Source organism: Xenopus laevis, chromosome 1L (assembly GCF_017654675.1).
Source record: "Xenopus laevis strain J_2021 chromosome 1L, Xenopus_laevis_v10.1, whole genome shotgun sequence".
Classification (NCBI taxonomy): Eukaryota; Metazoa; Chordata; class Amphibia; order Anura; family Pipidae; genus Xenopus; species Xenopus laevis.
The window spans coordinates 100,459,733-100,477,857 of NC_054371.1; the positions used below are offsets into that span (position 1 = coordinate 100,459,733).

The 18,125-nt window shown below is 38.0% G+C and overlaps 1 protein-coding gene across 1 annotated transcript; it reads right to left on the reverse strand.

Moving 5' to 3' along the window:
- Positions 1–205: 205 nt before the first annotated feature.
- Positions 206–17,443, reverse strand: pias4.L (protein inhibitor of activated STAT 4 L homeolog). The gene is given in 11 exon segments (NM_001094509.1): positions 206–2,364; positions 2,459–2,589; positions 2,658–2,818; positions 3,352–3,425; positions 3,538–3,643; positions 5,739–5,867; positions 5,979–6,069; positions 7,350–7,391; positions 8,878–8,962; positions 12,452–12,899; positions 17,278–17,443. Coding segments are annotated over 11 exon segments (1,503 nt in total). The 5' UTR covers positions 17,305–17,443; the 3' UTR covers positions 206–2,155.
- Between the last annotated feature and the right edge of the window lie 682 nt (positions 17,444–18,125).

An 18,125-nucleotide genomic window follows, 5' to 3' on the forward strand; every position in this document is an offset into this window, starting at 1 on the left:
TCTAAGCTGTTAATAAAAGTTTAATAACTTATTAAAGTTGATTAACATTTATTTGGTTTACTGCATACTTTTTATTTGGTGAGGCTCACGGTTGAGGTATCATCTTCCATAGGTTGGAAGCTCTGTGCCAAAATATGCAATAGTCAAGAATCATGAAAAAACATGATATAGCACATAATTAATTGTAAATCTTTTTATTGTAACAAACACTATCTTTTCTGAGTTTTTTTGTTGTTGTTTTTTTTTATTTCTTTAACTCGAGCGGATGTAATCGATAAGAGGGAGAAAAAAAAACCTACAGGATGTTTTTTTGCAAAAGCCTTTTTTCATACAAAAAAAAAAACAAACAGGAAAGAAAAAGAAAAACAAAACTTTCATATAAACAAAAACTTTCACAGATTAGAAAATGATCAGGAAGCTTTTAAAACAATTAAATTAGAACAAGGAGAAATAAAATAAATTGTGAATGTGCCACAAATAGTGGCTGATCCTGAACCAACAGTGTCAAGATCTTTATAATGTCAACAGAACTGTTAAAACAGTGTGTGGTTCCTTGGTGAAGCAAGGTAAGTTGAAGAGGCTGCAGCCTCTACATATTAAAACATATTATTTTCTGCTTGTAACCCAAGACGTAATAAATCCAAAATACTCAGTGCTGATGCTGGATGTTTCATTAAAGGGGTATTATACAGCTATATTTATATTTACATTTTTAACACAAGTCGCAAACAAAGGTGTTCTGCCTATTCTTTTAATTTAAAAAAATCCTTTAAAAAATATTATACAGCAGCAATTCTTCATTGTTTTTAGTCTTAGTACCTCCCCTGAAATCAGGAGAGTTTGCGTAAATAGACTTAATATACTGTATAAACAAGCCTCCTATCTTACTCCAATTGTAGCAGGTTTCTCGGGTTAAAAGGAGTTCATTACGTAGGCGTTTAAACTGGAAAATTCAAAACAATTGCCTCTTCCCAAATTTTTTTTTAAAGAACCAGGAAGCTGAGTAATCAAAGTACAGTTCCAAGTTGTGCCCTGTTTAGTGCAAGAAATAACCAGAAACTATAGATTTTTTAATTAAAATAATAGGCAAAAAAAATTAAATAATTGGTCAGCACAAATCGTATACACCAAAGGCATGTTTAACAACGGTGTATAGTACCCCTTTAAAACACCAGTAGGCTCTCAACAGCAGGAAAGACCAACATCAGTATGGTGCATGATGGTACAGGGTACATTCATGATAAAGAAAGATTTGATGATCCTCTTGTAAGTGCATGGAAAAGAGAAAGGGCATCTCTTGCAGGTGAAGTTAGAAATTTCAATGAATAATTCAACTAAAGAATATGATTATTGTAAGGGGAAGCAGCTTTGAGGATCTTGTATTAAGAGAAAGAAGCCGATGAAGAATACAAAAGCAGAAGATGCAGAGGAGGAAGAAAGTGTCCAGAGCAGCATTAACCCCATTCCACATAACTGCGCAGAGAAACAAAACCTGAATAGCATAGAGGTAGTTGGATTGAAAGCATGGCATAAACCCTCCCCAACCCTGCACAGCTCCTAAAGACACAACCCGCTTTTTGCATATCACTAAAAAGAATATGGGATAAAATAGGAACCATTGTTGCTCTCCTGCAGAAGAGAGACTATATTAACTGCTTCAGAACCTCCTAGTTCTTAATGAAGATGTCATCAATCCTCCTATTTGTGTTTAAATATTTACAGCTCGATACATTTCTATGACCCCACTTTCCCAAACACAATCACCTAACCCAATGCTCTCGTCATTGGTCAGGCATTTTGTACAGTTCAAACCCCAGAGCCAGATTGCACCAAGTAGCTAACAAAAGAAACGTAAATATGATCTACTCATCAGTAGCAGCAAAAGGAGGAAAGTTGGTAGTAAATGGCCAAAAATGTTTTCGGTTTGCCTCCTTGTCCATCTATGAAAACCAAACCTAAGAAGGTTAAGGAAATAAAAGGCTAAATTAATCCCTTCACAGCTGCATAGAGTGTCACTACAGGTCTTGTGGGGTTCAACATATGGGGAGGCATGGTGAAAGTAGTGATGCATAAAGCTTTTGGTAAGAAAGGACTCCACATCCGATTCATATCTCTACTGTTCATAGATGTAAGTCTGATTGAACACAGCTAAAAGTCAACAAGCTGATAAGAGTCCTTTCTCAAAGCATCGTCTCTTCTGCGGTGGTCGTTCCTCCTCCTCCTCTTCTTCGTCTTCGTCAGAGGAGGAGGATGAAGACGAACTGCTGTCTAAAGTCAGATCCACCACATCAAGACCAGGCTTTCCATTTTCACTTGACACTGTGCTGCTTGGTGGTGGAAGCTTTGCCATCATGTCTTGAGAGCCTATCGTAAAATGTTAAAAGTCAGAGGATAACACCTATTTCCCATACATTTTTTGTTGCTTATTAAAACAAAGTAAATATCCAAACACACTTACCCAACACAAGGATTGGACACACAGGACTACTACTTCTTTCCTTTTCTGCTTTAATTGGACACCAGGATCCATCTGCAAGGAACTCTATCTCATCCGCATCCTTGCACTCACTGAGAATTTTGGACAAAAGCCTGCCATAGAAACCATAATTAGAACCATTCCAAAGAGCCACATACCCACAGTTCCTCAAATAACATACCCATCAATGATAAGCTGATCATAAAGGGCAGGTTTGTCACACACAGGACATGTCCAGGTTGGCTTCTTTTCATTCATTTGCAGGTAAAAGACTGCATCAAAACACTGAAGATGAGCACAAGTCTCAGCTCGGCACGGTACAGTTAACCGCATCTTTACCAGCTGCACAAAACAAGTCAGGGATGATTGTGATTAACGGAAACACCTCTAACATTTTGACTTTGGATCGATTTTTCCATATCACTACAAGGAAAACTGGAAGAACTCAAACAAGTGTTTTTAAAAAAAAAAAAAGGGGGAAAAAAGCTATACTCCTTTCACAAACATTTTCCTGCAACCCTTTATTTTTAAATTTGTTAAAACAATGTTCAAGCGGTTCTCTAAAGGCATCAGAATAAACTTATTTCTACGGAGAAAGGAAGGAAAGAAGGAAAGAGAAAGCAAAGCATCAGAATACATTGATAATTTTTATGTCTGCCTGCACTTGCTAGCATCTGCTATAGGCCAAACATTTCCCATGCTTCTCTATGAGAAAAGGTGACAGGATAAAAATAATTTAATAATTTCAATAACAACAATTCTCCTTGACATCACCATGGTCTAAAACATAGAAAACATATGCACAAAAAATGAACAGATCCAGGGCATTTAGGTTTAAAAATTCAACTTCCAGCAGACAGAAAAAGAGGACTTACCGGACAGATAAGAGACACTCTGACCCCAGTTGTTGCAATTTCACTGTCAGGATCAAGGCGTAACTTCTCTCTCACTGAAAGGATTTAAGAAAAGATATAATTTTACAGCAATAATATTTTAGGTGGGGGGGGACTTATTTTATCTGGTTCAGTTCAGATGAAACGTCACCACTTGCATAAACTCACCAAGGGTTTTGCAGAGCTCTGGATGTTTTACACCAATGGTTTTCAATCTCTGTAATAGCTCGGAAGAAGTTCTTTGTCTTACTAAGTATAAACCCACAGAATAAGTCTAATGACAAAAGAAAAAAAATCTGAGAAAGCGTATCACAGGGTTGGGGCAGTAAATAAGTAAGAGATGGGGAGAAAACTGAAGACAGAATGGATATACAACTGAAGATAAAGTGACAAAAAGATGTATAACTACAAGGAAGTGCATAAAAATCATGTGGTATGTTAAAACCATCAGATTGCACCGATGGGTCTTCGTGATTTCAAAACTGAAAAAACAAATTAACTCCAATACGAGTGTGAATACAAATTTTCTCCACAAGCTACACGAGTATGCCTACTCACCAGTTTAGAGGTTAAATACTAAACAAGTAAACTGGAACTGAGTAATAGAGAATCAGTTAGTCTCCACTTGGTAGGACATATTAATGTGCTGCATCGCCTGTACATGTGCTGTTGTACTCCTTATGTTGTTAAAAGCCAAACAGAGCATAGTACAACAGCAACATTTCCTTACACTTATAGAGCACACACCCTGATAATCTGGAATTTCATTTACTCCTGAAAGTGTTATGAACAGAACGCAAAACGAGCAGAGCTGTGGATATAGCCTGCAGTGAGTTGGGGGGAATATATTTAAGTACATTTTATAACACTAATTGTGATTCTTCACTTGCCAGCATCATGATCATGGTTTGCACCAAGTAAGTTTGGCTGTATGTAACAAGAAAATCACAAAGTGCTGACTGCACATTTGTTTTTTTTACAAAAAGGGATGGCTTGGAGTCAGATGTGAGAAAAGAGACCCTGGCAGGGTGATGTAAGCAGGGCCACGGCTAAGAACCTCATATGGCTATGGCACATGAACCACTTGGTAATCTGGGAAGTAGAAATTGATGGCTGATGCAAAGAACACTTTTACCCTTCTCATCCAAGTAATACCAAGCTATTCAGGCCAAGTAGCAGCATTTTGATCACTAACAAAGGTACCAGGAATAAAAACCAAAGTGTACGCAAGACTGAAAAAGCCAATAGCACAAAAATAATGTATATAAAATGGTTTCCATACTTTTAGGAAAAAACCCCGTCCCACATTTGTAAGATATCTCAGCACCATCAAATAAGTTCCAGCAACTTAACAACATTACAATTCCTCTAACGCTGGTTGGACTCTGAGTGAATGGGGGTCAGGCAGGGCAAAAAGAGATAAAGGGAATAAGAACAGTAATGAAAGGGATAAAAGTAGATAGCATGCAATACAAAGAAAGCGCTTATTCTGTAATGATATAATACTACATCGTACTTGATTAACTAACTAAGCCGTATAAATCGATCTTGGTGGCAGAACAATTCTATTTAAGGTATTGTGAGCCAAATTACAGAAATTGCAGAAAGAACAGCTATCCTGAAAACCACAGGCCCCAAGATTTTCTAATAATAGTTCCTATATCTTTACAAACATTTGTGTGGGTGTAGGTTTTTATAAGAAAGATGTGGAATAGTAATGTAAGGTAAGAAAAATAATTAAAGGGATTCTGTCATCTGAAAACATGTTTTTTTTTTCAAAACGCACCAGTTAATAGTGCTACTCCAGCAGAATTCTGCACTGAAATCCATTTCTCAATAGAGCAAACAGATTTTTTTATATTCAATTTTGAAATCTGACATGGGGCTAGACATATTGTCAATTTCCCAGCTGCCCCCAGTCATGTGACTTGTGCTTGCACTTTAGGAGAGAAATGCTTTCTGGCAGGCTGCTGTTTTTCCTTCTCAATGTAACTGAAGGAGTCTCAGTGGGACATGGGTTTTTACTAATGAGTTTTGTTCTAAGATATTCCAGGCAGCTGTTATCTTATGTTAGGGAGCTGTTATCTGGTTATCTTTGCATCGTTCTTTTGTTTGGCTGCTGGGGGGGGAAGGGAGGGGGGTGATATCACTCCAACAGTATAGCAGTAAAGAGTGATTGAAGTTTATCAGAGCACAAGTCACATGACTTGGGGCAGCTGGGAAATTGACAATATGTCTAGCCCCATTTCAGATTTCAAAATTGAATATAAAAAAATCTGTTTGCTCTTTTGAGAAATGGATTTCAGTGCACTATTATCTGATTCTGATTAAAGTAGGGCAAAGATGCATCCAGACCCATAACTACTGACCTTGCCATAATTCCCCCAAGTGACTGTCACTCTGTTGCTGGCAGATGACAGATACATCAGGTTTGTCAGGTTAATAGGACGACATGGTCTCTTAGGTTCCACACCAGGTTTATTTGAAGGGTAGTATCCCTGACAAACAAAGAATTATATAAAACAAAACAGAAGATGAGTATTAGACCAGTAATTTCTGTGCACGCATTTCATCATTTTGGTAAAACCTCAAAAAAGTTCTTAACTTACCGGAACAGAGCAGTAATTATGATTCACCTTCACAGCAATATTGGGAGGATATTGATCTTCCTGTGGACAGCTTGTGTCTGTGTAACAAATCCTGATGTAAAAAAAAAGTTACAATGTATTCATCACATAACTTAGAAGTCTGAAGGATAGCCACTGGGTTAGGCGCTGGAGAAATTCTAACTATAGAGCAGTTTATCCATTACTAGACAGTACTGAACGTCTTCAGTGTTCAGACTGGGAACAATATAAAAGAATAGAAATCAATAGTAATTTCCCTGTAAGACTTGTAGGATAAGTGTGAACAACAATGGTGTGTTTAAATTCCTCCACGCCCCATACTACTACCCCACCAGGGTAGAAGAATTGGCTGGGAAGAAGACTGCGGACCCACATAATAAACTGCCATACTCCACAGTTGTGGCATCTTTTGAGTTAAATGGAGGCACGCACTCAATTTGATTAAGAGGTGTCCCCCATTTATAAAAATGTATGAAATGATATCCTGTACTAAATATTTGGGGGCTCTTGCCTTCCTTTCTCAGGTTCAAAACATGAACACAAATCATAACTTTATTCTACTGAATATCCTGTGTCAGTGGGGTATTACACACATTGTTTTGAATCTAAGCCAAGAAGCTTTCAAATAACCAAAATCCTGTTTTCCAGATATTTTACCTTTGGACCTAGTAGCATTCTGCATCATTCCTAAATCCCAGCTCAAATGACCTTTAAAGGGGTTGTTCACCTTCAAACAACTAGTTTTCCGATAGATCACCAGAAATAACGACTTTTCCCAATTACTTTCTATTTTCTATGTGTCACCATTTTTCTAATATTAAATTGTCTATTCACCTTTTAAAGCAGCTCTGGTGGGGGGGGGGTCGCCAACCCTGTAAACTGTTCTAAATTGATACATTTAGTTGATACATTTCTTATCTTTGTCCCTGCTGAGCAGAATCCCTGGGTTTCATTACAGGCAGCTGTTAGAATTTATACAATTGTCGCTAATACTCCAGAGATGCTGCTGAGAACTGTATCAATTAAATGTTGCAAAATTTGAGTCTGCGCCCAAATTACTGAGCTGCCAGACTGAAACAATAGAGACAGGAATATTAAACTTTAATTTTGGAAAAACAGTAAAAAATAATGGAAAGTTATTTAAACAAAATGTCTATTTGTGGGGAACAATCTGAAGACAACTTAACTGAAAAAGTTGTTTGAAACTTTAATTGTAGTTTTTTAAATTAATGTGAAATATGTTTGTTATGGCATGGACATTAAAAAAAAAAAAAAACACAGAACTTCAGTGCTTTGAAATTAAACTCATTAAAAAACCCTAAACTTTATGGGCCTGAGTTCAGTGTGCCTTACCTCAGGACCACTTGAACAGATTTGGTTCCAGGGTGTAAATCCCTAGAAGTGGAAGAAAAAAAGGCAATGTCTCAAGAAAAATAAATAAAACCAACATTTAAAATACATACATATCTTTATAAAGCCTTTAAGCATACACAGTATCATTTAAACCTCACATCTACAGGGGTGAACTTTATGTGCTGCTATAACATTCCTTTAAAAGAAAAGAAAAAAAAAAGGCATTAACCTTCTAAAAATCACCTGTTTACATTTAGATTTTATATTACAGAATCAAAGTATAATCGGGGTGGGGGGGGTTCGATTATTAGTTCTCCCCCATTGGCTAACCTGCAAGCCACAGCAGGTGTTTTGGGCAGGGCTAATATCTGAATAATGCACAGCTGGCACCTTTTTGCCAGCATACCCATCTGAAGTTTGATACCTACAAAGTACATGTAAAGAAACTGTTCTGGGCTTGCAGTCATTCAGGGAATGCCAGATAACAGGCAAAAAGGTGCCAGTTGTGCATTGTGCAACCAGGAACTATTGACATGGTAGTGAAAACACCTTGTGTACATTACAGGATAGCCAACAAACACAATTGGACCTCTGGGCACTTTTCATTGATTTTTAATGTCATGTTGTTTCTGAGACATTAGCCGCTAATAGAAGGCTTGGCTCAACAGCTCTTTTTGAAGGGCAATAGTGTCAGTAACACTAATCGTCTATGCACTTTCTGTATTCTACCCACAGGTTGTTAAATTCGTTTACATCATTTGGGTTTAGATCTACTTTTTTACAGCTACATTTCACCCAATAAATAGTAATGCCACTGCCCTACAATGATTAATAACTGGAGGTGCAACAGTTTCATTTTAAAATTTTAGCAGATACAGGCATAGCACTAGGAAGGTATACAAAGTGTGCTAATGCATATTTCTGTAAACAAAAAAAAGTCCTCTAACACAGTGCTCTTAGAAACAATGGCCATTTTTACTTTTACATCAAATGCAGTAGTATGCTAGATGCTGATGGAAAATACTTAATTTTAACGCAAGACTTTTATTTTAGGCACTGTATTTTAATAGTAGAGCTGGTGAACATTAAGTAACTTCCAGACATTGCCCATAATATATGTTGTCTGGAACTGGAAATCCACCTTTAAAGAAATGATCAGTACAATATAGATGATTTTATACCAAATAACCATTTAGCTGGTCTTTTGTTGTTTAAATAGTGTATTTTGCCTCTGATATGAATCTCAAAATTCTATCTGGTTATCAGTGTCACTGAACCCTCCAATAAAACAACTAATCATGAGCCCCCTTCTACTTATCGAACATTCTGATTTCCAAACTGCTATCTGGTAGCTATATTAATTATGCCTTAGCAACCAGATAATTTAAATTTACAAGTCTGACATTGGCACATACAATGTAAAAAAAAAAAAAAAAAAGAAAAGACAACAGCAAATTCTTATAATACCATGGATTACATTATACTAATAGTTTTTCAAAAGTAAGGCAAAACTTAAGAATGCAGTTACCTGGAGTTCTTGATCATGTCCACTTGCCTTGGGGACAGGACAAACACACATGGACTGTCTTGCAACTTTTCATTGTTCTGAGCCACTGAATACAAATAATATAAATGCTATAGTGATACATTATATATAAATTTTATTTCAAACTTTTTCAACAATAAGATGAGCAGTGACTTGCCTGCATTCCATGAAAACACATCAGTGCAACCAACATACATACGATCAGAATGCTTTCCTGTGCTGTGGCTTTTCGATGCACTGCACAGGAATAGCTTGGCTTAAAGGGGACCAGTCCGCCAAGAAAAAATTATTCAGAATCCTATATCACATTAGTCAGACAAAATGAACTTTAATTACACTATATAAATTATTTGAATCTTGTTTCCTTCAGTATGGGAATTTATAATTATAGCAAGCAGGAGCCATTTTATGGACACTGTGATCAAGGCAAGCTTGGTATCATCTCAGAATATTGTTTGTGCACCAGAATGGGGGACCGGATGTCCATCCCCATGCGCTGGCTACACAATTAATCGGTTTAGAGGGGAAATGTGGGGAGAGCAGTGATATCTAGTAAGTGCTGAATGTAAAGTGAAAGCAATTGTCTGACCCGCCTCTATGCCTAGGCATAGAGGAGGGGCAAACAATGGTTGATTGACAGCTGAGATTTTTAAATGAGTTTACAACAGCTATGAATGCTTAAATAATGTTTAATTTGAAGAGGACTTCTATTATACAGATTTGTGTGTCTGGGTGACAGGTCCAATTTAAGGTATTATCAAAACTAGGCTCATTAATATCACCCCCTAAAGAAAACAACATTAATTACATACTCCCAACTCAAATAACCACTTCCTTTTCAATTTCTTACTTGAATCTAGACAACAGGTGCATATTTACAAACACTGCACACATCTGCCGTGTATTGACCTACTTTCCATATTAATAGGCGGAGGTCAATATCAAGTACTATGGAAGAATGGGAAGATGAAAAGGAGGTCTGATGTACACTATGACCTGTACTAATGTCTTGATATTCTGTTGGAAGGCCAGCTGCTGCCGGAACAAAGGTGAAACATGCAACTTTAGAGAAACTCTGAAAGACACCATGCATTTTTAGGCCAGAAAGTAGCAGTCTTAAGGGTTGTTGCATTTAACGGTCATATTCAAAAGTTTAGGCAAAGGCAGACCAGGATAAAAATAATCTTTTTACAGCATCAATGTTACTGAATCTGGGTTGTATGGACCAAATTCCAACATGGCTTTTAATGAGGGGTTCATCCTGGCATGCTTTTTAGAATTTTTTTATTATTTTAGATAATTCTTAAGACGTGTATAAACTAAATAATTCTCTCTTTTCCACAGAGATGAAGAAAAATGTTTATACCATGGACAGCTTGGTAGCATTTGTATTTTTCAATTATTTGTTTAGATTTTGTTACAGTTGTGAAGTGCTGAAATAATGTTTTCTGCTGCCACATTACTCTGCAAGATAAACTGAAAACACACTGTACTATATTAAATGTACTATATTAAATACAATATATTCATTTATTAAAACCAGCTAAAAAGAACTTTCCCCTTTAAAACACTAGTGGGTAATAGGAGGCTACCCTTGCAAATAAACCTTAATTAACGTACCAAATAAATCTAAATATATTCAATATATTGTCTATAGCTCAGAGATGTCAAATATGGCCACAAAATCTTGATTGTAACTTTAGAACCAATATGGTGTTTATAGTAGTTCAGGAACTGCAGAACTGCAACTGCCCCTCGTGCAGGGTCCTGCTGTGACAGCACCTGAATCACCCGAATACATTGGCAGTTCGGGTTATACAGTGAAAATAAGAACAGAGTGCATCAAACTTTAAGAACGCAAGTACAAATATATTCAAAACCTGTGTAATTCAGTTTGTTCCAAACATAGTTGGCAACAGGACAACATATCCCAAAGGATTTACATATAAGGTGCACTTATTCTGACATGTTTTAATATTGGACTACCTGTAGCTTTTGAAAAATTAAAGAATGCATTAGGGTTAAGGTTATATAGTGAATAAAGTGCCGGCTATTGTAAAATTTAAGGATATTACAAGTCACCAATGCGTTCATGGTGATGCAAGGTATGGGACCTGTTATACAGAATGTTCGGGACCTGGGGTTTTCCGGATAACTGATCTTTCCGTAATTTGGGTCTTCATGCCATAAGTCTACTAGAAAATCAAAAATTAAATAAACCCAATAGGATATTAGAAGTCACCTTGGAGTTCTATGACATGAACTCCCCGGTAAATTAGAATAATTTTTTTACAAGAGGGGAACTTTATTCTCCATATATTTAATTCTTATGACTGCTATAATTGGTCGTAAAGTAAGGTACAGGCTGATAGAGGCTATAGTGTTAACATACAAAAGATTTTAGTGGATAAGGAAACAAGACGCTTAAGGTGGCCATACACGGATAGATCCGCTCGTTTGGCGATGTCGCCAAACGAGCGGATCTCCCTCCGATATGCCCACCTTGAGGTGGGCAATATCGGGCTGATCCGATCGTGGGCCCTAGGGCCCAACGATCGGATCCTAGCGTTCGCCAAACGGGCGGTCGGATCGCGGGACCGCATCAACGAACAGATGCGGCCGCGATCCGACGGGATTTTTAATCCCATCCGATCGAGATCTGGCCGACTTTCGGCCAGATCTCAATCGGGGAAGCCCGTCGGGGGCCCCCATACACGGGCCAATAAGCTGCCGACACGGTCTGTCGGCAGCTTTTATCGGCCCGTGTATGGCCACCTTTAGATGGCCGTGCTAGAGGAGATTAACCACAGGCAACAAAGCATCTCATCTTTTATGGCATCTCATCTTTTCTAATAACAAACCTTGCATTATTCGTAACATGCATACTTCATGCACAGTCATAACAGTTTCAAATACATAAAACAGTAATTAAAAAATTTCTCTAGAATCTCTGTCTCCAACATTAGCTGCTAGGTGATCCTTTGAGTGGAGGTCATCATGACCACTGGCATACACTGAATGCTGGCATGGAATGACAAGAGGCATATTTATTATTTGGTGTAAAAAAACGGCAGAATAATTTGCCACACATGGCCAGACATTGCAGTGTAAAAATCAGAGTAAAAATGGTAGGTTATATTTTACACACTTTTTCTTTGTGCAACTTCCGCCAGGAATTGCTTACAAAAGGTCTGAAGCAGAATAAAATAACTGCTGAAAATCTGGCATTCGCAATGTGTAAAATTTCACATAACTCAATAAGTTTGACATTTATTTTAAACCGCTTTTTACACTTTTTTTCAGTGAATTTCGTTTTACACAGCAAAATAAATAGGTGCCTAAGTGTTGCAGTTTAAATAGTTTCAAGAAATGCAGATACATCAATTGATCACTGTGGTATACCTCTATTGTACAGAATCAAATACAGAAAACCAAGAACATTACACAAAGGCATAATACATTGCGTTTCTTTTATTTTGGTACTTACCAGTATAAAACTCTCATTTAAGATCCAACCAATTAAGTTCCAACCAATATAAAAAGGTTTATCACTTACCCAGCTCAGTTGGCTTTAAGAGTTCATCCACCACATCATAGAAAGGCAACTTGACCAGTCTCACCTCAGGCGTGGTAACTTTTGGAGGCAACCTAGAGAGCCCATTAACATGTTTCCCATACAAAGAAGGGTAGTCTATATTAGGTGTAGAAAGAGAAGTCCTGGGTCCAGAGACTGCATGGTCATACGATGGGTGAATAGACAAAGATTCAGATGGACGATGTGATGTAATTGACTGGGGTGGAGCTTGGGAGATTGCCTCTGTGCCTTTCTTTGCATAGCGAGTCTCATAAAGCTCTTTAATTTTCTTGAAAACCTCAGGACTGCAATCAAACTGTACCAGCTGCAAAGCCCGTGTGACCAGTTCGTGCTTCAAGCCACTTTTACTGCGCCCAACAAATCCTAGGAGCATTTGCAAATCTGACACTCGGAAACTCATTACCATGTTCTGAAAAAGTGAAGGCAATTTCAGTAAGAACTTCATACCAAAGCATTTTCGTTATTTCAATTTCAGCAGGGATGCACCAAATTAAGGATTTGGCCTTTTTAAGCAGGATTCGGCCGAATCCTTCTGCACGGCCAAACCAAAATCCTAATTTTCATATGAAAATTAGGGGAGGGAAATAGCGTGACCTTTTTGTCAAAAAACAAGTAAAAAATGTTTTCCCCTTCTCACCCAAATTTGCATATGTAAATTAGGATTTGGTTGGGTATTTGGCCGAATCTTTCGCAAAGGATTCGGGGGTTCAGCCGAATGTAAAAAAAGTGGATTCGGTGCATTCCTAATATCAGTGATAAATTAAAAGGTAAGTACACACCTTTGTTCAATTAATAAGGTTTCTGCTGGACATACTTTTGCCTATTGTTTTAATCATAGTTATAAAGTGTGAGTAAAACAGGGCCAACATGGAAACTGAAGCTACTCCATGATATTTAATTCACCAGAATAAACCGCCCTCTCTTCATGTTCTGTAATCTAATTATATGCCTTGCAAAAATTAAACATGGATTATTTTTTAATCTGTCAACATGATAGCAGGCAGGCACTAATCCGAACTAGAATGTACAATCCAGGAGCCTACTGTTACCCTCAATTTGAGTGTGGGCTCTATTGGGCAACAGGTGCCCTTTAAGCAGGTTTCATTTGAGCAATAAGGTTTAAATTGAAAGACAGGTGTGTTTTCTATATCATCAACTACATTACACAAAGCAGTTTAAACAGCCACTGCCAATAGTGATAAGTGAATGGGCCTACACCTGACAATAACCTGCCCTCTTCCAACTACTAACCTGCCCTCTTTCACTTTCCACTTGTCCATGACTGACTAAAAAAATAATTGGCTGAGCCAAAAGCACATGATCTTTGGGTTTGGGTCTGGTTTGCACATCAGACTTCCAACTCCCAACCAAAGCCTGACAAACTTCATATTTTTCAGGCACTGTGAGATGTTGCCCAATTCATGTGAATGGAAGAAGGTAGGCCAGCTATCAGCCATGTCTTTGCCAAGCAAAAATATTATACAACAGGAAAATGTTTATCTATAGTTTTTATTTTACATAATTCAACAGATTCCCTTCGTAAAGATTGTGTAAACGAGTAGTTTGGAAAAAATACTAAATCATTTTGAAGTTATCTTTAATGCTTGCATGGAGGAAATCTGTTTTCTGGGTACGCATGGGACATATCCTTTTTTGGGAAAAACAAGAAGCCCAGTCTGGTATTATGGCAAAGATTCAAGATACAAATTGATGTCAAGGCACCGAAAGACACTGTAGGACCAATAACCCTTTACATACACAAACACCTTATTAAGGCCAATGCCACACAAGGCAGATCCTCCAATGGTCGAAATGCCTGAAACCACCACTGAAACAATTCTTTCATTGTGTGACAGAGTAAAAGCTACTGCACTGTTTGGTATGCATATAGTTAATGAAACAGATAAACTAAAATATACAAGACAGATAAGCAAATGCAAATTAAAGAGCTCAGCTGGACAGCACTAATCAATATTAACATATGAAATCAAGTCATATACAGTGGTGTGAAAAACTATTTGCCCCCTTCCTGATTTCTTATTCTTTTGCATGTTTGTCACACAAAATGTTTCTGATCATCAAACACATTTAACTATTAGTCAAAGATAACACAAGTAAACACAAAATGCAGTTTTTAAATGAGGGTTTTTATTATTTAGGGAGAAAAGAAATCCAAACCTGTGTGAAAAAGTAATTACCCCCTGAACTTAATAACTGGTTGGGCCACCCTTAGCAGCAATAACTGCAATCAAGCGTTTGCGATAACTTGCAACGAGTCTTTTACAGCGCTCTGGAGGAATTTTGGCCCACTCATCTTTGCAGAATTGTTGTAATTCAGCTTTATTTGAGGGTTTTCTAGCATGAACCGCCTTTTTAAGGTCATGCCACAACATCTCAATAGGATTCAGGTCAGGACTTTGACTTGGCCACTCCAAAGTCTTCATTTTGTTTTTCTTCAGCCATTCAGAGGTGGATTTGCTGGTGTGTTTTGGGTCATTGTCCTGCTGCAGCACCCAAGATCGCTTCAGCTTGAGTTGACGAACAGATGGCCGGACATTCTCCTTCAGGATTTTTTGGTAGACAGTAGAATTCATGGTTCCATCTATCACAGCAAGTCTTCCAGGTCCTGAAGCAGCAAAACAACCCCAGACCATCACACTACCACCACCATATTTTACTGTTGGTATGATGTTCTTTTTCTGAAATGCTGTGTTACTTTTACGCCAGATGTAACGGGACGCGCACCTTCCAAAAAGTTCAACTTTTGTCTCGTCGGTCCACAAGGTATTTTCCCAAAAGTCTTGGCAATCATTGAGATGTTTTTTAGCAAAATTGAGACGAGCCTTAATGTTCTTTTTGCTTAAAAGTGGTTTGCGCCTTGGAAATCTGCCATGCAGGCCGTTTTTGCCCAGTCTCTTTCTTATGGTGGAGTCGTGAACACTGACCTTAATTGAGGCAAGTGAGGCCTGCAGTTCTTTAGATGTTGTCCTGGGGTCTTTTGTGGCCTCTCGGATGAGTTGTCTCTGCGCTCTTGGGGTAATTTTGGTCGGCCGGCCACTCCTGGGAAGGTTCACCACTGTTCCATGTTTTTGCCATTTGTGGATAATGGCTCTCACTGTGGTTCGCTGGAGTCCCAAAGCTTTAGAAATGGCTTTATAACCTTTGAAATTGAACTCAGGTGTGATAAACCACAGTTAAGTTATTTTTTAACAAGGGGGGCAACCCCTTTTTCACACAGGCCCATGTAGATTTGGAGTTTTTTTTCTCCCTTAATAACGTAAACCTTCATTTAAAAACTGCATTTTGTGTTCAATTATGTTTTCTTTGACTAATAGTTAACGGTTTTTGATGAGCAGAAACATTTAAGTGTGACAAACATGCAAAAGAATAAGAAATCCGGAAGGGGGCAAATAGTTTTTCACACCACTGTACTAAAAAAAAAAACATAAGAAATTAAATTATAGTGATAATCGTCTGGGTGTCAATATCAATTAAATTAATTTATATATATATTTATAAATACATATATTTTGTCAATTTCCCAGCTGCCCCTCGTCATGTGACTTGTGCCTGCACTTTAGGAGAGAAATGCTTTCTGGCAGGCTGCTGCTATTCCCTTCTCAATGTAACTGAATGTGTCTCAGTGAGATATGGGTTTTTACTATTGAGTGTTGTTCTTAGATCTACCAGGCAGCTGTTATCTTATTTTAGGGAGCTGCTATCTGGATACCTTCCCATTGTTCTTTTGTTTGGCTGCTGGTGATATCACTCCAACTTGCAGTACAGCAGTAAAGAGTGATTGAAGTTTATCAGAGCACAAGTCACATGACGAGGGGCAGCTGGGAAATTGACAAAATGTCTAGCCCCATGTCAGATTTCAAAATTGAATATAAAAAAAATCTGTTTGCTCTTTTGAGAAATGGATTTCAGCGCAGAATGCTGCTGGAGCAGCACTATTAACTGATTCATTTTGAAATTTTTTTTTTCCCATGACAGTATCCCTTAAAGCTTTTAGAGTTTTGCAACTTAAACAATACTGATTAATCCTGTAAGATCACCACGAAAAATAGGAAGACACTCCATACTTCTATGGCATTATTTAAAAGTACCAACATACACAGAGATGTTCGAACACGATCATGTAAACATGTTTCTAAACAAGCCTTGGTATTTCAAGTACAGAGGCCCAAACGGCCCAATAAATAGTGACTGTCTATGGCATTTTACAGCAACCCTTCTGGCATTTGCCAGAATCCACAGATTGCCAGCCCGGGCCTGTGAGCAAGGTAAACTCCATATTTTCCCAGACAACTAAAGTTGGATTTATGATACAATACCACTTCTGAGAACTAAAAGCTGCCAGCCACATGATAGAGTTGTTAGTTAGAAAACAGTGCATGATTTCCATGAAACTACTGCCACGCCAATAGAGGAAATTTTTAAAGGAAGAGAAATCATAATTTTACCATTTTCAAGACAGCATTGGCTAGAAATTACAGTGAAACACTCCTAATCTGTTTAAATTTTATTCCCAACGGAGAATTGAATGAGGACACAAAAGCTCAAAGAATGACCGGCAACATGTTGTTTAACATTACAGAGGAATTAGTAGATTACGGGCCATATGCCGTAAATGGTGGGCAATTAGAGACACACAGTAACCACAACCTTACTCGGATGCAAAGCTATAAAGGGACATTAACTGTACTACATTTGACAGGCACTCTTCCGACGAATACACAACGTAGCCAACATTACACTAATTTAAACCTTCCTTTCCGCCTCACCTTCGCCTCCACTAACTCCGCCGCCATCTTGGCTTCCAGCGTCCCCCGCGCCGGCCGACGACGCCCCACGTGATCATTCCGCGCGCTCATGTACCAATCCCCAATTGCTTCTTTGCTAACTCGGCTCCGATCTCTTCGCGCTTGCGTATATCCTTCCATACGTTAGACAATCCAGCATGGAAGGAATCTCTCCTTTGTAATGCCTTATCACCAATTGGTTGTGCGTATGATGTAATCTAACGTTTGTGACGCGTGCAGCGTAGCTATACAAAAACGAACCGGGATCTACACTAGGAGCATTAGCAAACGTGTTATTGTATCTGTTACGTATCACTGTTATCATGTGCATTTGTGTCCACGGCTGACATTTGTATAGAGCTCCTCACAATACTGAGCTGCCTCAGTTTGGAAATAATCCATCCTTTACCAATTGATTTACAGTCCAAAAGAAAGCAAGAAATCCACATTAAGGGGCAGATTTATCAAGGGTCAAACTGAATTTGAGGGAATTTTCAAAGTAAAAAAATTCGAAATAATTTTTCGGATACTTCAACCATCGAATAGGATACTACGACTTCAAATTTACTTCGAATTCGATGCTAAGTAAAAATCGTTTGAATATTCGATAATCAAAGTACTGTCTCTTTAATAAAACTTTGACTTCAATAGTTAGCCAAATTAAATCTGCCGAAGTGCTATGTTAACCTATGAGGACCTTCTAGACCATTTTTCTAAGTCTTTACACATCGAAGTAAAATTGTTCGATCGTACGCTAAAATCGTTCGAATCGTTCGATTCCAACAGTTTAATCGTTCGAATGAACGATTTTACTTTGATCGTTCCATGGC